This window comes from Takifugu flavidus, chromosome 4 (assembly GCF_003711565.1).
Source record: "Takifugu flavidus isolate HTHZ2018 chromosome 4, ASM371156v2, whole genome shotgun sequence".
In the NCBI taxonomy this organism is placed as follows: Eukaryota; Metazoa; Chordata; class Actinopteri; order Tetraodontiformes; family Tetraodontidae; genus Takifugu; species Takifugu flavidus.
The window spans coordinates 12,656,346-12,677,199 of record NC_079523.1 but is presented as its reverse complement, the minus strand read 5'-3'; the positions used below and the strand labels follow the sequence as shown (position 1 = coordinate 12,677,199).

General features: G+C 38.9%; 1 protein-coding gene across 13 annotated transcripts; it reads right to left on the bottom strand.

Annotated features, from left to right (window-relative positions):
* Nucleotides 1-375: 375 nt before the first annotated feature.
* On the bottom strand, nt 376-18,066 carry LOC130524217 (transcriptional enhancer factor TEF-5-like). Of its 13 annotated transcripts, none has more exons than XM_057030128.1 (13): nt 17,834-18,066; nt 11,847-11,911; nt 11,065-11,127; nt 10,858-10,920; nt 8,015-8,026; nt 6,142-6,267; nt 6,009-6,049; nt 5,863-5,927; nt 5,634-5,791; nt 3,837-4,010; nt 3,047-3,190; nt 2,804-2,956; nt 376-2,453 (listed from the first exon to the last, which is right to left on the bottom strand). In XM_057030128.1, exons 1-13 carry the CDS (start codon nt 17,838-17,840, stop codon nt 2,340-2,342), a joined length of 1,185 nt encoding a protein of 394 aa, XP_056886108.1. In that variant the 5' UTR covers nt 17,841-18,066; the 3' UTR covers nt 376-2,339. The 13 variants fall into 13 exon arrangements, with proteins under 13 accessions (XP_056886108.1, XP_056886110.1, XP_056886109.1 ...); XM_057030130.1 differs by having other exon boundaries at nt 5,634-5,770; XM_057030129.1 differs by lacking the exon at nt 8,015-8,026.
* Between the last annotated feature and the right edge of the window lie 2,788 nt (nt 18,067-20,854).

The following is a 20,854-nucleotide window of genomic DNA, read 5'->3' as shown; positions in this document are numbered from 1 at the left end:
GCATTTCAAACTATTCTGTTATACTGTCCTCATCCAAGCACTGACAGGCAGTACCTTCAAACACAGACCTGAAGCTTAAGATATTTTATCCTTTGTGCTTAAAGCTACATTACATCAATGAATTTAAATCCTTCCAATTTGAACATATCTAGAGGGCTAAAAAACATTCCTATTGCTGACATCCTCCAATTATCTTTAGAAATCTCTGGCGAGTATAGAAAGTTCTACCACACAACACAGGTGGTATTTTGGCAGCAAAATGGATTAATATAACATTTGCTGCTCATAAAGTAATGCCTGATCAGTGCTTAAAATTTAAATTGTCTCTTAGTTACATAAACACAATTTAAATTTGGTGAAAATAAAGGGACAAGACAAATTTACAAACATGTTTAATAAGTTTTTTGGGGAATGAAATTACCCCCAAGGCACCATGCATCTTATTGTTAGATACATTTTTTTGATTACATAGTCCAACCTCTATTTTGAAGTATAAAATTGCAATGCAAATGTAACAAAGACAACAGTAAACCACCATAAGCCAAAAAAAACTGCCCACACCATTCAGAATATGATGCATTAGATATCTCATTAATAATTATCAAAGTCAGCAATCACACATTATTTTCAGTGAAGCATATGGCAAACACTGAAAGTCAAAAAAACAACAAAAAAGTTAACAAATCAAGAACAAGACATTTTGATAATGACAAAAAATGTATAAAAGATAGATTGAGAAACTTACAAGGGGAGTGTTATTGTATCTACCTTGTGTAAAATGACATTCTAAGCCAGGTGCAATTATTTTACTGTAAATAATATCTTAATTTTGAACTTAGATCTGAATAATTGTCCAATGAGCTACACAAAGCAGACACTAGTCGAGCAGGACCCACAAGACAACAATTGTTATAAGTCCTGCAACTTTTAACATCTCCATCAAAATGGAAGAAAAATCAGTACACATCTGATACCTCACCCTTCCCTCCCTCAAATATTTTGAATCCATCCCCATAAATAACAATCAATTGTCGTACTCCACAGCACAGAGACAACATATCTCATTGTAGACAATCATTTAATTTGATTTCCAAATGAGCTCATGTATAATGTCACAAAATACATAAATTTCAATGCAGCTTCTCTAAACATTACAGAGAAAAGTGAAGGAAACTGACTTCACAGCATACAATCTCTTTTTTAAACAAAAGAAACAGTGATTCTCTGTGTTGTTACTTGAGTACTATGTTCACCCTTCCCCCAAAATACTCCTATGTAACACATATTCCTTTAGCATCCACTGACTCACAGTACAGATACTTTCATTTTTAATTTCATTAGGCTACATAACTCAAGGCAGAAAATAAGCACTGCTGTTGCTTCCCCCCCACCCTCCCCTTTTTGATCTTTTAAGTGCAACTGAGCACACGTCTTCCACTAGAGAGAAATAACAGGGGATCTCATAAGGATGGCAAAGCCCTGATTTTGTTTCAGGCTAGCAATGGCACAAAGCATCCCTATTGTCATAGTTAGTTGCTTGTAAGACCTGATTTTAAAAATGTGTAACATTAAAAAAAACAACAACAACCTAGTACTGTAAAACATTAATCCATCTCACTGTACATGTGAATTGTAAAACTCGGGACAATTTTGCTTGTAAATCTACTGGCTACATGAAAATTACTTATCTAAACATTCCTCTCTTTTGCCAGAAAACCCCCCAGAGATCTGAATCAGAGGTTTTATTTCCAATTTACTTTTGCCAAGACACGTGACGTAGTGTTTTCTATCCATTTACAAACAAGAGGTAGTAAGAAGGCGATCCAAAGTGGCAGACAATAATATACTCTTTGGAGAAAAGGCACTTGCTTTCCTTACAAACTGTACCAAAACCACCTGGCTCTGCATTTGCCCCCTCCGTGGTCCTTTTCTTTCCCCCATTCTTATGATATACACTCCTCTTGTAGTCCTTTGGGCACCAAAGGAGTCGTTTCAACCCTAAAAACATTCTCGTTCCCTCGATAAAACGTTTCACGCTCCAACAGTTAACTCAAGAAAGTGACCCACTTCATGTAACGCATGCTTAAACACATGATTATAGATAGTATACAAAATTGTTGTTCTTCAGAATTTTTGTTGCCTGTCAGCACATTGAGATTTACGTTTCTTTTTTTTTAACCATTTTGAGAAAGACTTTTGTTCAAAGCATATAAAGTGTCCATGTTAGCTTGTACTAAAAGATTGTGTGTGTGTCTTTTGTTCCTGGATGGCTGAGTTGGATCAAGAGAGATTGTTGTCACGCATTTGTCAGGCTTTACTAAAACCTGCTCAAAGAGCTGCTAGTCTTTAACAAGTCTGTAGACATGATATTGAGCTCCATGTTCACTTGTGGAAACCTCAAAAACAAATGCTATGCAGAGCAATGTCTCCTGGGTGTCCCGGTTCGTCACCACCTATGGGGGAAACATGAAATGACTTTAATAAGTTATTTAATAAGAACTGAGTAAGTAAAAACAAGCTCATAATAGCTTTTACACGTTCATCCTTTTTAGATTTAAATAAGAAAATTCACACATAAAACCTCTACAGCTTAACAAAATTATAGTTTTAACAGATTAGCTGTGAGGGATGTAACAATCCATCTATTTTATTAAAACAATACATTCAAATTAATGAATTTGAGAGTTAATTTGAAAGTCCTGCACCATTCCTATAGTATGAATCATCAGATTCCACAAAAAAGCAAGAATAAGTATTGCATGTTTTTCTAAAAGGTCAAGTGAAGACAACAATTCAAATTCACCTGCAAAATAGTGAAGTTTTCAAGAACACTATTCATCATGTATTTTTCAGGCAAATGTTTGAGTTTGTGGATAAAGTTGATCATGTATTCACACATTGGGGAGCGGTGGATCCTATAAACGCATTTTCCTCCTTCCAGGCGGGCGTACTCTGTCTACAAAACACACAATCCATAGCAATGCCTTGAGTGAAAGTGGGGTGAAGCACACATTTCATGTTCAAATGCTAATTCGGCAGTTCTTACCTCTACTTTTTCAACGACCTGCTTCCCAAAAGAGCAGACTTTGGTTGAAACGGTGATTGTCATGTTCTCATGGCTACTGTATTGGCTGCTGACTCCGTAAAAAGAGCCGGGGCCGTCCTGCATGCCGCTGCTGTTTAGATCCGCCTGTAGAGGGCGCACAACAAATCAGATGAACACCGATGATGGCAAAACAACTGCAAGATTCCATTCATAGGACGCAGGCCTTGTCTTGTGAACTTCTGGAACATATTTCTGCCCATGTAGGTCAAGGTAAACTGCACTATTGACTATCTAGCTGTCCCAAGTTTGCACACAAGTCGGGTCTGATGTATAGAGCAAATATATTTCCAGTAAACTTGGAGCGGCAAGTTGTAAACTTTGAATTGGAACAGTTCTTGGGCTTTAACTGATGATGTTTCACAAGATCATGAGAACACAAGGACCAACAGGTACACATATGGCCGTATTAAGTTATACCAAAGGATTTTCTCTTTTGGTGCAGAGAGTTAAACCATAGAATACACTTCTGACAGATGCCAGTCAGTTTGCATTCACCTCTGCGTAATCTTAAATTATTTCTCAAATCAAATAAATTATTATTCTGTGTTTGGTACGATAATTATTACTCTGTAAGCTCAAAGGATAAAATGAACACAAAATATATATGTGAAGCAGGGACAAAGAAAAAAGGAAAATTAAATTTCAAGATTAAGAATTTTAAAATTAAGATTTGCGTGATGTGTGATATGTTTTTTCTCTTACTAACTAGTGTAAAAGATCAACAACCCACCCAGAATTTAACAAGGAAGAACGCGTTCTGTGGGCCTTTCTCGTAAAGCTCTTTCAGGCCGCCTTTCTTCTCAGGGAACTTGTCGTAGATCTGCCGGATGTCCACAGCTTCGAGCAGGGGGTCACTGTAGGAGGGGTTGGTCTGTCCAATGTGAACAAACAGGTGTTTGCTGTACTGCAATGGAGAGACAGAGAGGAGACAAAAAATGAACACGAGCCGCAGCGATTTTGGCAAAAATAACAGGTGTCTGTAGTGTTGTAAAGCCTTTGCCCCTTCTTCAGGTATTCCTTATACCTGACATCTTCCTTTTTTTTTCTTGCCTCCGGAAAAAAATAAATGACAGATGCCCTTTATTCAAATGTTATAGAGAAGAAACCTACATAACTGCTGATAAGCTTGGCTCAAATGAACAGGTGAAGCCAGCCCACATCTGTCTGAAATAGATTTTAAGGGACAGTAATAACAATGATGTTGTATGCTAATGTTTAACTATATATTCATCATTTAAAGAGCTAAAGTACCTTTGCAAATTCTTTGAGGCCTAACAGAGAGTCAACTCGAATGGTGAAAGAAACAGGAAGACGTGTGGCCACCGATTATCTTGGTGGAGTTGAGACTATTTATAGTCCTACTAGACCAAACGGCTGAATTGGGGAGTTTCATTAAAAGCCGTCATGATAGTAAATGATATGATGATCAGACGAATCATTAGGGTCACATGCCCCACGAGAGAGAGTGATATGTTTACACCCAGATCTGAATGGACGTTTACCTGTTTTGGGACTGTACTGTGCACACTGGTGTAGTTGAATGAAAGCTTGTGTCTTAAGCCTCCCCTTTTGTTAAAGGATAGGTGTTTGTGCCTGACACAGTCTTCTTTTATCCCTCTTTCACAACCTCTTCTCTGGCTTTAATGTTCATGTTGCTGTCCTCCATGCTGCAGGGGAAAAGCTGACTGTCTTTGCTTCCAACACAGGGATGCAAGTAAAGACAGGCAACAGTGAAGGAACCCACTATATTGTCTTTGTCAAATTTTATTTTGTTGTTCTTTTGGGCAAAACATTGTGTGGTGTTTTGCCAACCAACTGGGTTTGGATACTGGCAAGATGCTTATGCAACCTAGTTGATGCTGCTGACAAAAAGTCTGATGGGGACCTCTTCTGGGAAAATTGCTCTTTTCTTTTCCCAGCTGTTTAAAGAGGTTATTTACTCTCTTCTGGATGTGGTGGTGTGCGCCCACACTCACATAGAAGAGACCCCTTAACTAACATCTATGTTAATTTCAAATTAATATGGTTTATATGGGAACGCTGATCTATTGTTTAAGTTCTGATTTTTTATTTGAAACTCAAACTCCATCGCATGCATATTTAGGTTATCATGTATATCCTGGAGTTGGAGACAGACTCTTGTTGTATGCTCACTGCCAGTGTTGTAGTTATCCAATTAGCTATAGATAATCATTACAATTTTTCATGTCACTTGTTACTGCAAAGTTGAAAAGAAAATATTGTCTTGTTTGGGAAAGCAAGACAATAAGCCAAATGCAAAAAAGTCTTTATTTTGCAATAAAAACCTACATTACAGAAGGACACATCTGCCATTGTGGCTATAATAAACCTGACCAGAAAGCCACCGTTTCTTGCTCCATAAGAACAAATGTGCAGACACATATGATCATTTGCACTGTGCTGTTAAAAGAGCAGCACTGCAGTGTCTCCTTAAATATCCACCGTTTCATCCACGCTCAAACACATGCCCTTAAAGCGGGTGATGCAGAGACATGTGTGAACTCACATTGTCTGGATCTCTCTGGACCTCCATGAAGGCTGAGTACTCCAGCATCCGCAGCTTAGAGGAGGCGATAGTCCGGTCCTGCCACACTGGCACAGCAGTAGCGGTTGGTGCTGGAGGAGGTGCCAAGGGCTCATAACCTGAATTTTGGACACACACAACTATTTACAAAATAATAACTCCAGTTAATTATTTAAGACATTTGCGGAATAGGTTTTAACTTGGCACCTACTTGATATAGGCTGTGGTACAGGACCTGATAGGCTTGGGTATGGAGGCTGTGCAAAAGGTTTGATACTGGAAGAGAATAAATCAGCTTTGATTCACAAAAATGCCACCACAAGTGAACCTGTTTGTTCACAACATGGGTTTACTTACTCCTGAGAGGGTCCAGGCTGTCCTGGGATGGGAGGCCAGAACTAGAAAGAAAAGCACAAAGTTTTAATTGTGTGGCCGTGGATTAAGCAAAAGCAGAGAAGCTGTACAGGAACTGTACTGTAAGTGGACTCACTCTGGCTGGTTGGTAGGGGGCAGGAGGCAGTGGTGGAAGGTGATTCTTTATTATACTTGGGGAAACAATCTGTGCAGAAGACAGTGACGCCATATTCTGCAAGGCTTTGTCTTTAGATGCCTGATCCTGTGAGGACAAAAAGGGGGAAAATGGACTTAACCAAAAGGTGGCATCATAACTCAATACTGCACTACTGTGAACAACTGAGTGAGATATACCGTAATTTCCGGACTATAAGCCGCGTCTTCTTTCCTACACTTTAAACACTGCGGCTAATTCTATGGTGCGGCTTATTCATGTTTTTTTTTTTGTGGCGCACTATCACAACAATTGTGAATCAGTCATTTTTACTAACCCTCATCAACCTGGAAAATACTAGAAGAAAAGCATATGATGCGGCTTTTAAGTTAAAAGGGATCACTCTGGCGGTTGAAGAAGGAAATCGAGCTGCCGCATATAATCTTGGCGTACATTATGGTAATCAATGGGGAGAAGGTGGAGACGCCAGCCTGAAGAACTGATCCAAAGCAAAAAGACAACAAAAGCTTTTAGAGGTAAACAACGCAGGTGGCCCGAGCTTGAAAACGTTCTGGAAGACTGGGTCAACACACAGAGAGCAGGCGGCTGCGGTGTTTCCGCTGGACAAATCAGATGGAAGGCAAAAGCAATCGCCACCGCGATGAAAATAGAAGATTTTAGAGGTGGGCCATCCGGGAGTTTTAGATTATTCATTGTTTGAGTAAAAAAGCATAAACAACGTCATTTGTGTGTAGCTGATACAAACGTACAGTATATTTCAAGGTAGCTGCATTACAGACACCGTTAGAAAAAAAATCATTTACCGGTACAATTTATTTATGTTGCTAAGCGGATTAAATTAAAAGAAAAGTTAAAAAATCCTGACGTGATGAAAATTGGATTTAAGGTCTCTGTATAAACATACAAGTGAAAAGAGTGGCTGTTGTTTCTTACCTGTCTGTCACTCGTCAGTGACTCGTCTCTTACGGTAATAAAAACATATACCGGTACTGAATGTTTTCGATCTAATTTTTCATATTACTACGTGGGATACCTGCGGCTTAAAATCCGGTGCGGCTTGTATAAGTACAAAATTGATTTTCTTTCTAAAATTAGATTATGCGGCTTTTAATCAGGTGCGCTCTGTAGTCCAGAAATTACGGTAAGTGCAATGAAGAGATAAGCTGTGAAAAAGAAAAGGAAGTTTGAGCACACAGACCACTGTCAAAATGAAATAAAATCAGGGATTTGACAGTGTGTTATCAATGAAATCACTGTTATTAGAGAATACATAGCAAGCACACATATATAAGTTTATGTATGTACTGTACATATACATACTGTTTACTGTACATTCGTAAAGAAATAATAACTCATGTATGAGCAACTGACTTTCACTACTATCTGTGGGGGTGGGTTGGGGAATGTAAATCATCCAATTACCAGCATGAGGCTTAATAATTGCTTCCTTATCCTTACATTTGGTATACAGAAATGGTTTGAAGTGGGTGAAATTCCCTTTTAATAAAACTGAGCTACAACTGTAACAACTCAAAAAGCAATAAGGAAATGTTATAATCTGACAACTGTGAAATCAAAAGCAAGATCCCAAAACAGAGTGACACCTTATTCAAAGCAAGCAAGTCTTGTAAGTGTTGTACTTTCACAAAGAACAACGGCACTCAAAGCATAGCTGTTTGCTAAGCAATGCTTTAGTAGAGCACAGCGATGAGATAAAGTGCCATGCCAGCAGAGGGCAGTAGCAAGGGGACAGTGGACTAGCTCTGCCATTCAAAGGTCGCGGGAAATGGGTGGCAGGTGGCAGTGAAGCATATTACAAACCAGATTCACTTACCAAGTTCATTGCCTAAATCAGAAAAGAGAAAAAAAGATTAGTAGCTGCACAATAGGTGCAAATACTTCAATTTCCAGGATGATCCGGAAACACTTTGTTCTGGTTGATGTGATGCAATTTTGTAACACTATGAGGCATTTTTCAAAGTAAATCAAATTTTACCAGACAGTAGCTAGTAAAGTAAGTTAGAAAAATGTCTGTGTGTCTTTAATTCAGGCTAGATTCAAGTTAGGGTAGCTATAGCAAAACACCTATAGAACTTGAGAGTGTTTGTCTGAACTATCCTCAGAACAATATGGGGGAATGCTGTAGATATGAGAAGATTCCCACATATACACCTTATAAGCACGGTCCTGTAAGAGCTTTTGGATGTGCAGCGCATTATTGTTATCATAAATTGCTGTTATCGTACTTTGCTTTTAAAACTTACAATTAAATTATTTTGATTTAACTTTCATTTATTCCTGTGCTTCTACCTAAAAAAAATATGAACATAAAAAACTGCTCTAAATTGCTTACAGCAGATTCGATACTGTACCTGCATTCTTGTTTACATACCATCTTAAATTACACTGACTTCAGTTCAAAACCCATTTCTTTATTTTATTTTTTTTAACTTGATTTGATTTGAGTGCTTTACTGAATTTTAAACTTGCTTGTCATTGCAGTGAATCATTTTAAAGGTTCAAACAGAGCCTATAAAATAAAGAAGGATTCATCAGGCATTTTCTTCATGGCTTACCACATCCCAGAATCTCATAATTTCTATTGAGTGGCATTCATATCATCACCTCTTATTGTGTTTTTCTGCTTCAATTTTCTCCTCATAGCAAGAGTCCAACAGAATATTCCATCTTAATATATATCAGAGCCACTCTACCAAGATGTTAAGGTAGACGTTTGTTAGTCGATGATGGCTCTGATAACTGGTTTGTATTTTAAAACAGTACCACCATAATAAAAATGATATTATTTTTAGACAAAAATTACCTCATGACCATTATTATCAGTCATTTTGTAAATATTATCACAAATATTTTGCCAGTAATTTTGGCCATAAACATTTTCTTAGAAAGCAGGGAAGCTAAACCAAATTACAGACAGCCTTCTAGTGTAGTATCATCTCTTTGAATAAACTCAAGATGAAAGGATATAATGTACAAGCTTTTTGTTCTGGCTGTATGTTCTAAAACCATTTTCAAAGTCACAGTTTGATAAGTAATATCGTGCTGCTGTACAGTTTAACTTCCACTGGAAAGTTATTCTGTATAAAATAACTGAAGTCAATGGTAGTGCTTCAGAAACAACCAACTATGTGTTATTTATACCAGAATATGCAAAAATCAAACAGAGAAGTAGGCAGAATGATGAGCGGCTAGAGGATTCTCAAGGAGTCGAAGGATGGATTTATGACAGAACACTACTACACACAAACATGTTGAGGTAACTATAAGTAGAAGAGAGATTTTTAGGGAAAGAAGAAGTCTGAGGGAAGTAGAGTACACTGTAAAAGTTGGCAGCTACTGAAGTTAAGTGGCCTGTTGACCTGCGCGGTGCACTGTGACAGCAAGTGTAGCATTCCTTAAATAGCAAATCTACTTTAAATCCAGAGTGATGAGATGAATCTAACAGCTTTTCATGCAGTTCTCACAATTCTCAGCAGTTGATGAGGAAATGTTGGTCTGTTTGTATACTGCATGCATGCTACAGAGAGAGGACTGTAGTTCTGCTGAGGTAAATTCATTTTTTGCCAAGCTCCATTTTGTTAATAAAAGAAAACGGCCTTGAATTGCAGTAAGCCCATATGTGCTAAATAGCAATGAAAATGAATTTCTCACAGTTTTTAAGCTATCTACAATGTCATTTATTCTAAAAAGAATCACTACTGTCATAAATAAAATAATAAAATTGAAATAGTCAAATTGACATTATTGATATTCTCAAAAGGAAAAGTGACCAATTAGAATTGTCCACATCTTAAATTAGGAGTAATCAGTAGTAGATATATTTCTACTATCTAGTTATAAACCATGAATATTCAAATACGTTTTATTGTTTTAAATTACCTGCTTTGGCAAAACATAAAAGCAGGTCTTAGGACAGAGTTCTGACAAGGTTAAACTGTTGGATCCTGCAAATGAAGAACCAGGACTGAATAAACAGACTAAAATATTACATTAATTGTGCACATATATATATATATATATATATATAATATATATATATATATATATATATATATATATATATAAAGGACACACGTGATATGTCCCATCGAACTGTGGAAAACTTTGGCATTAAAGATCAGTTAGTTGGGGGAGATGATGGGCATCTATACGAAAATTCACATGACCCAAAGCAAAACCAAGGCAAACTGAATTTAATGCAATTTCATGTTTGACATCAAACATTTTACCATTTATTCCATGGATATTTAATTTAATCATGATTATTATTCATATTTGTTGTTTCCTGAATGACTGGCCTGAGCTAATATGCCATGCCAATGTGGCCTGTGCGCAAATCGAAGACAGCAGTTTTGCTGACTTTGAACTCTGCTGAGTCGAAACACAGTTACAGATATGTGCAATTGTTGGTTAGACTTGGTGAAACATTGGGTACCTCTAACTCAGCTGTACATTGCGGGTGTCTCCAATGATAAGCTTTCACATCAAAATTGTGGTATCAATATCCAGAATGCTAATTGTGGCAAGTCAAATTCAATCATCAAATGTTAAAAGGGTTTGCCATATAAACAACTGATGATAAATTATAACAACCTAGCATGTTAGTGCAAAGCCAAGCATTATACAGCCCCTTTGTGCCCGCGGTGAAGCGCATACCTTTAGCTTTGACTGGATCTCGCGAGATTTTCTCCGGGCGAGAACCTGCAAGTGGCTAGAAACCTGCACAGAAGAATAGCCAAGAGTAGGGAAGAGGAAAAGAAGACAGAGAGAGAAAAAGACAGGGGAAGAAAGGGAAAAGCCGTAACCAAAAGCGGAAAGAGACGCCCTGTCCGTGTCGCCCAAAGGCGGGTTCGCAGCACCTACCTTTATACCCGCCTGGTATTCACGAACTTTCTTCCGTGCTAACACCTGTATGTGACTAGACACCTAAAGGGGTGTGAAACAGTTCTTGAGCATACAAAACAAACACAATCTCCGATAACTCAAGCTGTGCAGACTTGCACACATTCATAAACAGAGGTAACACTATGAGGTGGATAGTGCTCATGCAAATATGAAATTAATGTAAGTATTAACAAACGCTGAATATACAAATATACGTATATAACAATACCTCCGTACCAATCCTTTTGCTGTGTATCCAAGAAGCAACAAGAAAAGTCAATGTTTTTGATTTAATAATGGCAGATACAATATTATACAAGATATTATCTAATACTGGATTGACAATCCAGCGGCGCTGTGCAGAGATGAACATGAATGTGGCAAGCTGGTGACACTGTTGGTGTCTGAAATGGCAGTTGCAAATCAAATTAAAATTTTGCTCGTTGCTCATTAAATGGAATCATGGAAAGTGTGGGACAGCTTTTTTCCAGTTTCGATTCTCCTCTATAATAGTGAGAGGATAAGTGAATGACTATTCATGTTGACTGAATAATGCCTTTAACATATATCGCTATGGTTCTGGACATAATGACAGCAAAATTGAAGATCAGACTTTTCGCCTGAGGTCATAGCGTTTATGGTTTATAAAAGCAAAAAAAAAGATTAATGGAATCTAGAAAGTCAAAAAAATAATGTGACAATTTGAAAATAAAAAGTGGCTACAGTGATGGACAAGTCTCAGCACAATATAACTTAATTACCTGCTTTCTTGTGCGAGTTTTGCCCGTCCTCAGCTTGATGTATCTTGCTATCAATTCATTGCGACCTGTCACAAGAGGGGGGGAAATTAGGTTAATATTGAAGAAACAGATGAAAAGAATTCTGTGCTGATGCTTAAAATTAGACATAAGGTGGCACTGTTGTCAAATTCTACGACTAATTTCTTTGTCAGATGAACGGCAGTACACTTTCCAACATGGTTCTATTCACCCTGGTCTGAGGTTAAAGGCAGAGTTCTTCTGATTATTTTTTTTGAATTTTTCCTTTTCTTTCACTATAAACAGCCAAGTTAATTGTGTTTTGAGTCACACCTGCCTATTGTCTGTTCATGTGGCCATAACTACAGATTGCTCAGACAACAGAAACTGGTTTTTGTGACCTAACATCTCCACTAGACATTCTGCACAAACAGGTTATGCAGAGAACAGGCTTCTGTCCCTCTGTGCTCATCTTTATAGTCACTGAGGTGCGAGAGAGAGGGAGAGATCAACAAAGCATAGTGTCAGATAATGAGGAAATGAAAAAAAAAAAAAACAGAAAACATCCATGCTGTACCAAAAAGAAAATCATAAAGCATTATTATGTTATTATGCTGTCCATAGGGAAAACTCAGTCCATCACTCTTCCTTTAGGCTTTTCTTTTCCAAGTCAGATTTATTGGGTTTCTGTGGCTAAAAATTGGCTATATATATATATATATATATATATACACACACACACATATATATATATACACACACACACACACACACACACCACACACACACACACACACATATATATATATATATATATATATAATATATATATATATAGAGAGAGAGAGAGAGAGAGAGAGAGAGAGAGAGGAGAGAGAGAGAGAGAGAGGTTAAACAACTACTTCATTATGAATAATCACCGAAACTCTTCTTAACCTACAAACAGAGGATGACAAAAACTGTATCTGCCTGTATGAGCACACACTTAACAGACTCATTCTAAGAACTTTAACACTTTAGTGTCCCCAGAAGACATAATGACAGGAGGGAACCAGGACTTGTTTTTCTTGTATACTCTTTAACAGTTGGCCTCCAGAAGGCACAAGTTAGAGCCATTACCATAAAAGTACTAAAGGCCATCTTCAGCAAGCTCGCAAGGTTCACCATCTCCAACCAGTCAGCCCGGCAGCAAGCCAGGAGAGTGGAGCTGTCGGCTGATACCAAGCTGGCCCTCCCCCTTCTGCCCTGGGCCAAGGATGGACACGCCCGCCTTAGCGCCTCCACATTCCTCACATTCCTTTAAGCCTGTCACATCTGCGCTAGCCAGCGCGATTGGCCTGGTTCTGCGAACACTGCCAAAAACCTCAGGCAAACATACACATACACACACACGCTCACATGCAGTTCCAGCTCTGAGAGAAGCAAGGGTTACATTTGGGGTGAGGGCCATTAGGTTGGGGTTGGGGTTGGAGCCGGGGGTGGTTAGGGAGGCAGCTGATGCTGTAACTCTTGGAGGGAGCACAAAGCCATAACTGTCTCCACCAACAACTGCCACCTGGCAGCAAAGCAAGCTCTTTTCCCAAAACAACACCACTGTGTGACCTCGCACCCAACGGATGGCAGCACCTGCTGCCGACCATCCCAGTGGAGAATGGCAGAGAAAAAACAATGCCGACACGACCCCCACGCAACTGTCACTCTCAATCTCTTTAGCAGACCAACAGAAGGGGAGAAAACTTTATATGCCCTACCAGAGAGTCCTGCAATGAATTGTGTCACTATCTTATTGCACATGAGTACATACTGGGATATCACATGAACCCAGCAGGGCAAATAAGATAGGAGCCTCTCTGAAAGAATGGCGGAGCGAGGGACCTGGCCAAATTATAGATCAGCAGCAGACTTTTCAAGACCTTCCAAGCTGCAGAACAAATGTGGAGGGATCATTTACTTCCAAACTGTCAAACAAAATACCTCTACATAACAGCGTTTAACCAGTGTTTCAGCTGGTAATGCACACTTTGTCAAAAATGTGTTTTCCTCATCTGCTGAGCAGTGCTGTTCTAGGGCTGAGAGCTGGGATGATATCTCCAGTTTATCCTGAACATCTGGTTGCTCTTGTGATATTTTAAATCACTGCTGCAGAGACAACACTTTGATGTGGGCCAAGCAAGTTCAGTCCAGCTTCAGATAGATTTTTGGCCATTAACAATAACTTGGACGTAGACCTGTAGGACACATTCTCAGGCACTTATTTTTTATGTTCTGTCGAGAAAAAAAAGAAAAAACAGATCTCACAACTGCTGCAGTACGCCCGAATAAGGCTAAGACTGTTACAGATTGAAATAATATAGAAAGCTTTTGTCCACAACACATTTTAGAAAAACAGCGATCGCACACATCAGAGTGAATTTACTGGCTGATTTGTCTGTGGCAACCAGTATGATTAGTGGGAGGTCAGGGGGACACGCTGAAAAGGCCAGCCCGCACAGCAGGGGAACATGACAGGTGTGCACACACAGACACAGTCTTACAATCACATGCTCACTGTCTTTCATTTCACGATTCCCCTGTCGATTGCTCAACGCTCACTCCGATGGCTGCAGGCTGCCATTCTTAACCTCTTCTCTGACACGCCTATCTTACTTCTTTTACTACATGACCGCAGGAATTTTCCACTTCCACACGAAGATAGAGCAAAAGGTTGAGCTCTATGTCTTTCTATCGCCCCTTAAGCTTTTCACCACCCCTATTCTCCACCCTCCTCCTATCTCATAGCACAGAGTAAATCCAAAATTTCTAACCCACTGCTCAGCCATGACTGAAAACATTCATAACACCCAACAAGGGGGTTGGGTAGGGAATACCTGCTTTGTCATCATTACAGAGGTCTCAACTCCACTAACTTACTTATGTATGCACAACCGACTGCTAATTCCTAATGGCACCTTTTAAAGAAAGGTCAAAACTGCCTCTCAGGCGGTGCTGTAATCCTTTATTCTTTTTCTACCCAGAGTGCTTTGCTTTGGTGACAGCTGCACGGCTGATTGGAGGAAAGAGGTGCATGCATGAGTGCTCGCGGTTTGACATACCTGTCTAAGCCAGAAAATGGAGAGAAAAAACATGCTGCTACAGCCCCAAAGCGAAACAGGATGGGCAGCTTTTTTTCCCCCAACAAAGATTCACACAGATACACACAGACGTCTACTAATTTCCCTTTAGCTCGCAGGAATAGACGTTCCAACTATGTAATTCTGTAGGTTAATGTGGGGAAACAGCTGACAGTCATTCATTAAAATGCGAAGTCTTCATACTGGTAGCACTGCAGCACATGTGTTTAATTGTCTTGTATGTTTCGGCAAAAATAAACAATATAATTATGTTTTGTTTTCAGCTTGAATGTCAGTTGACATTTGCCATTCATAATAATGATATGTGGACCTTTTTCTGCACTGAAACAACTTTAATCATTCAAAACATGTGACTTTGATCTCAATGACACTGATTACCACAAACAACTTTTCAGGAGACATTTGCAAATGTTTTGCAGTGAGGTTTTTTTTTTGTTTTTGTTTTTCAAAAAAAGGAGATTCAAAAAGAGACTGTTCTTGTATATGAAGGCCACTGGGAGTTGGAGACTGCAAGGTTAGACAGCGTTACATACAGTGCAATGGCTAACATTCCCCCAAGCTCACGTCAGGGCAGTTTTTAGATGTCTGAGGTAATCACCTTGTGAGGAGACTTCTTCTGGGGCATGCTTGGCCTATGCCAGCACAGCCTCGGATGACTTATTGTAAACGGAGCCGAGGTCTAATGCTCTAGGAAAAAAAAGGTCTCTCGAAGAGGTCCTGACAGTTTGTCACTAAGGGGCCAGATTTGTCCATGACCTGCCTCTTTGTTGACATGCTCATGGCAATGGAAAAGACCTGAGACACAATGCTACCCCACTAAACTGGACTGAAAAGGTTATTTAGGTACTTTTACAGATGCCTGCAATGGTTTGCACTGAAGATGTGAATGCAAATTAAAACCATGTTGTAAAGAAGTTACATCATTATTCAAAAAGAAACAATATGTTGACTAAGGGAGTGTTTTTTAAGTAGCTGCCTAAAATACAAGCCTGTTACTTGGCATCATTAAAACAATACAGTAATTAATATATTATATTTTAATTGTTATCACACATTTCTTACAACATTCAAGGTCATATTTGATTGGGGATCAGTCAATGTTTAATAATGGCTGTTGGGTTTATAGAGTTACTAATTCCATAACAGACTGAAAAAGCCATTTATTCTTTCTGATGTGTTCTTGTTACTGTGTAACATCAGAAGCTCCAACAGTGGCTGAATTATCTAAGGTATGCGTTTCTCCTTGGATATCAGAATCAGCCCATGAATCATATCAAAATATTTTTTTTCTGACAACAAGTGCCAGAAAAGCCATACAAACAGCTTTGAAAACAAACAATAATGGTTCTTAATGTGTTAGTGTAAGATGGTAAAGAAAATGATAACTGTCATTTTTCTTTTTCTTTTTTTAATTTGGAGACTTTGAACAGAAGTAAGTTTCAGGACTTAGGGACATGCTGCACATTAAAGTGTCAAAAGTTCGAAAAATGCAAGGCTTGAAGAGACAAAGAGTACAAAGGTGAAATTGAAGGGAAATGAGGAAAAGACTCAGCGACTGCAGACAAACTCCTGCTAATCTGCATGTTGTGATGCTCAGCAGATCACCAAATAAAATCAAGAAAGTGTGCACTGTCTTGAGAACAGCAATGAGAAAGTGGGATCGAAATAATGAGAGACAAACGCTTTCAATTTTCTACACTTGGATGTCAGTCATTCTAATAAAGAACTTGCCAACATATCCATCTGGAGCTTTTTAGGAGATTAAAGGCTCAACACCTGCAATTTAATGAACCCACAGCAGGAAATGGCATAACTCTTCGAAAATCCATATGGATGCTCAAAATCTAAATTCCAAGGTGATGTCTCTGCTCTTTGGACTTGATTCCTGCTGTGCTAATTATCCTTCATTTAGGGAAGGTAACAGCATCAAACAGAGCATTTCTATGCAAGCCTGCTTTATGGCACAACTCTCACCGCAATACCGGTGTTGGGAGAAACAAGCACTTTTTGATGGAAGAAAAAAAATCAAAACAGCATTATGCAGTGAGGAAGAGAAGAGGCTGTAAAAGACCGAGCATAAAAATAGCCTGTAAAGACTGTGAAAAACAGGCTGGGGGTGGGAGAACGGTGGGGGCTTAACCGGTGCTTCAAATGCTGGCTGGTGCAACTGGAAGAACCTGCCGCTGGGTTACAGCACCACAAGTACAGACCTGCTAAAGACACAAATCATTCACCTGTGTGTCAAAGCTGCACCATCAGTGCAAAGAGGTGAATTAACAATTCATCCAGTTCATTCTAAATCTCCCAGATGTTATTTGTGGGTTGTTTTTTAAAGCTATGATTAACAGTGGAATCTATTAGAATGATTTGCATTTAATTAGTTTCTTTTGATATTTCGCTCAGTGAGCCAGTTAGATGTGTTCAAGTGCCCCTCCCCGTCCCATACAATTGTGCATGTTTGTTCGCTGCCAATATCATTTAAAATGTTGACATGTATCTTGAATATGATCCAAGCGTTGGATGAGGGATCACTTCATCCTGATACTGGATTCTTGATTGGTGGAGATTATGTGATTTGTACTTTATTTTTACAAGCTCAAAATGTTTTACACACACAGAATTTTGTTGAAGGCCGGCAAATGTCCTGTTAATAACTCAGGAATTTCTTGATTGAATTTGGCTTCAGATTCAAATGCAGACACGTTCAGGCCAGGATCACTTGTCAGATCTACATTAAAAAAAACAAATGGAGTGTACATGTGTGTGTATGTGTGTGCCTGAATTTGTCTAAAAAGCTTGTTTTGGAGGTAGACACATGTTTTTTATCCATTTGGTCAGGCTGGTTCTGGGTGTACTCACCATACATCTTCCCTTCATCTGACAGAATTATTTTCCTCCGGCCACAGGGAGGGTAGATAGCGAGGGCCTCCTGGAAGCTCTGTTCAATATCCGGGCTCCACACGCCCTCGGCATCGCCATCCAGGGTCTTGTCCTCATTGTCCCCGTCCAGCCCATCCTCTGGGCTTCCGTTCTGACTCCACTCGTTGGAAGCAATGATGGCGGCTCCCCCTGGGCCCAATCCTGAGCCCCAATATCAAAGGATCTGTAGGAGATCTGTGGGAAGAAGGTTTAACATGCTTAGTTGGTTTTATTCAATAACATGTATTTCAGGGATGAGCAGGGGAGGGTTAAAACAAGAATAAGAAGAACATGGCATAATAGGAAATCACACATTTTTCAGAATAGCAGACCTTAGCCTTTTACACATGAACGGTAACCCTGACCTACCCGACATTGTAGGAATTGTATGTACAGACACAAGTATCTGCATTCTTATATCTCTAAACTGATTCCAGTTGAGTTCCAGCTTGGTGAACTAAGCAAGGCAACTGTTGGAGGCACAGAAAGGATGTTTAGTGTCTCAGCTCTGTAAGAGTACCTGCAAGAACTCACTGCATGCGTGATCAGATATGAGTGTGAACTCCTGATCTGATGTTCCAGAGCTCCCCTGGAGTGCATATGTGCAAGGAACTTTAACAGTATCCAAAATAATCCCTCAGATCACTGCAGATATCACAATATCTTCACAGTCCAGTTTCAATGATAACTGTGCGTAAATTCCAATAAAGCTTAAAACCAACATGTCATTGCATTTCTTCCCAGGCAAATTAAAGTATAAGGGAGATTCTTGGTGTTTTCTTCATTATGAACCACAGGCGAGTGGTTATGAGTAGTTATGATAATTATGTTCCTGCAGAGAAAGCCACAGAGCTTCTTTGTTGCCTTGAAACATTAAAAAGCATCACCGAGCCACACAATTGTAGCATTTTTGAATTATGCACATGGGTATGTCATTTGTCTTTCAGATAATCATATACTATTTTCCTTGGGCAAATACTCCCAAAGTGAAGTCTGTATTAATGTGCAAGGGCAAAAGTCCAGCAAATGATGCACAATTTTCTCACAATAACTACACTAAAATGTCTTAGCTTAGTTTCCCAAAGCATAAAGTGAAACTATCTGTGAGATGTTTTTTTAAGGATTCAAGCCAAGGAATGGCCATTACTAAGACACATATAGTATAACAAATGCTTCAGTTTTAATTTGAATAAAGTGTTTCTTTCGTTTTCACCACAACTGGTGCTTTTTAACACTTCTCCACTGCTATTTACAGTTGTGAATGCTAGTACATCCCTCAAACAAATGCACGACAAATAGCTGTGTAGTTTTCCTTCCATAAAATTCAGAAAACAAGCCTTCATTTGACTTATTACACTATATAATTACAAACCTCAATCTCATCAGCATATTATTTTTGTGACATCCATGTGAACAGAAAATTAGCCTGGCATGCAGAGGACTTAAGAAAAAATGCCTGTTTGTGGTCTTAAAATGATGATCTCAGAGTACATCGACGGCTGGCTTCTCATCATTTCACCCCACAAAGAGGCATAGAGCAACTAGACCTTGTCTTAAATTCTTTATGCAATGCTTCTGGTCCAGGATTAATAACATCCTGCAGACAAAGAAGGTGATATATTGTCTGTGACGAAACCAGTAACCTTTAAGTGCATCTGGTTACTTTAGCACCACACATAAATACAATAGCTTGTGTAGGTGCACAGGAGGCCTAGCCTTTATGCAAATCAAATTATTCATACATAGGCCACCCAGTTGGTGCCAGATGACATTTCCATTTTGCAGTCTCAAACTTGTGTGGGTAAACACTGCTTACCATTTTTTATTATTACCATAATTTCCTATATCTTTTCCCGTCTAAAATGGATTCAAGATATTCCATAAAATAAACTAGACCTCAATAATCAACACTGGCTTCAAAGAATTCTTGTGGTCTGGGAAATGTGTCCCAATGTGGTTTGCTTATGGCTGACTGCAGCCAAAGATCTTAAGTATTTTTCAAGCTGTCTTTTCAGCATTGTCTAGTTTCTTCAGTGGAAGTCTGTGAATTACAATGCTTCCAACTCCTGCTGCAGTGATTCCTCAGACATTTAGAGAAAAACAGTACTATGAAAGATTGTTTTTAAAATCAAGGGTTAATAACTGCTTATTTTTAATTTAGCTGCTCTAATATTTTTAGCTTAAAATGTGCTCTAAGAGGGCGGCCATTCTCCCTCAGACTTATTTCAGTTCATTTGTGTTTGGAAAGACTGAATGTGATGTCACAGCAAATCATCTGGGAACCAGGGAAAAGTGGTGAAATAGCAGGATTAGTCATGCTTCCTTTCCCTCCCTTCACCATTTGAACAGATATTACAGGAGATCAAAGCAAAGTTGTGGCAATGATGTTCCACCGAATACAATTCAGAAAATTAAATTAGTGAAGTCATTGACATTTACAGGTTCTGAAAGCTTAAATGCCGAGTTCTAAACAGCATGAATGACATATAAGTTGCAATAACTCATCAAAAGATGTACAACTGAACAGTTTTCGTTTACACTGCAGAATTTTGCAGAACCACACTGAACACTTATTTTGCTGCCACATGCCATTAATATGTTTGTTTTGGCAAACACTTGCTCTCTGTGGTTCTGTTGCTGGTTTCTATAGAGATTAGACACATTCAAAATATGTTTGTCATGAACTGTATAATGCCTGCATTGCTGTACATCATTTCCCAGATTTCTCTCAAAAGAACATGTGGTTTTTTGGAGAGACTTCAATACATGGCACAAGAAAAACAGTCGTATTGTTCACATTTATACAATATTCCAAATTAACTATGGTTATATGAAATTTCAGGAACCTGCGAACCACCAGCACTGTAGCATCAGCGCAGTGGTGCCATGTTTCATAGATTGGTCTAAAAATATGGTGTACATTTTGGTAGGAACAGTAGCGCATGGTTTGTTGTGAATTTT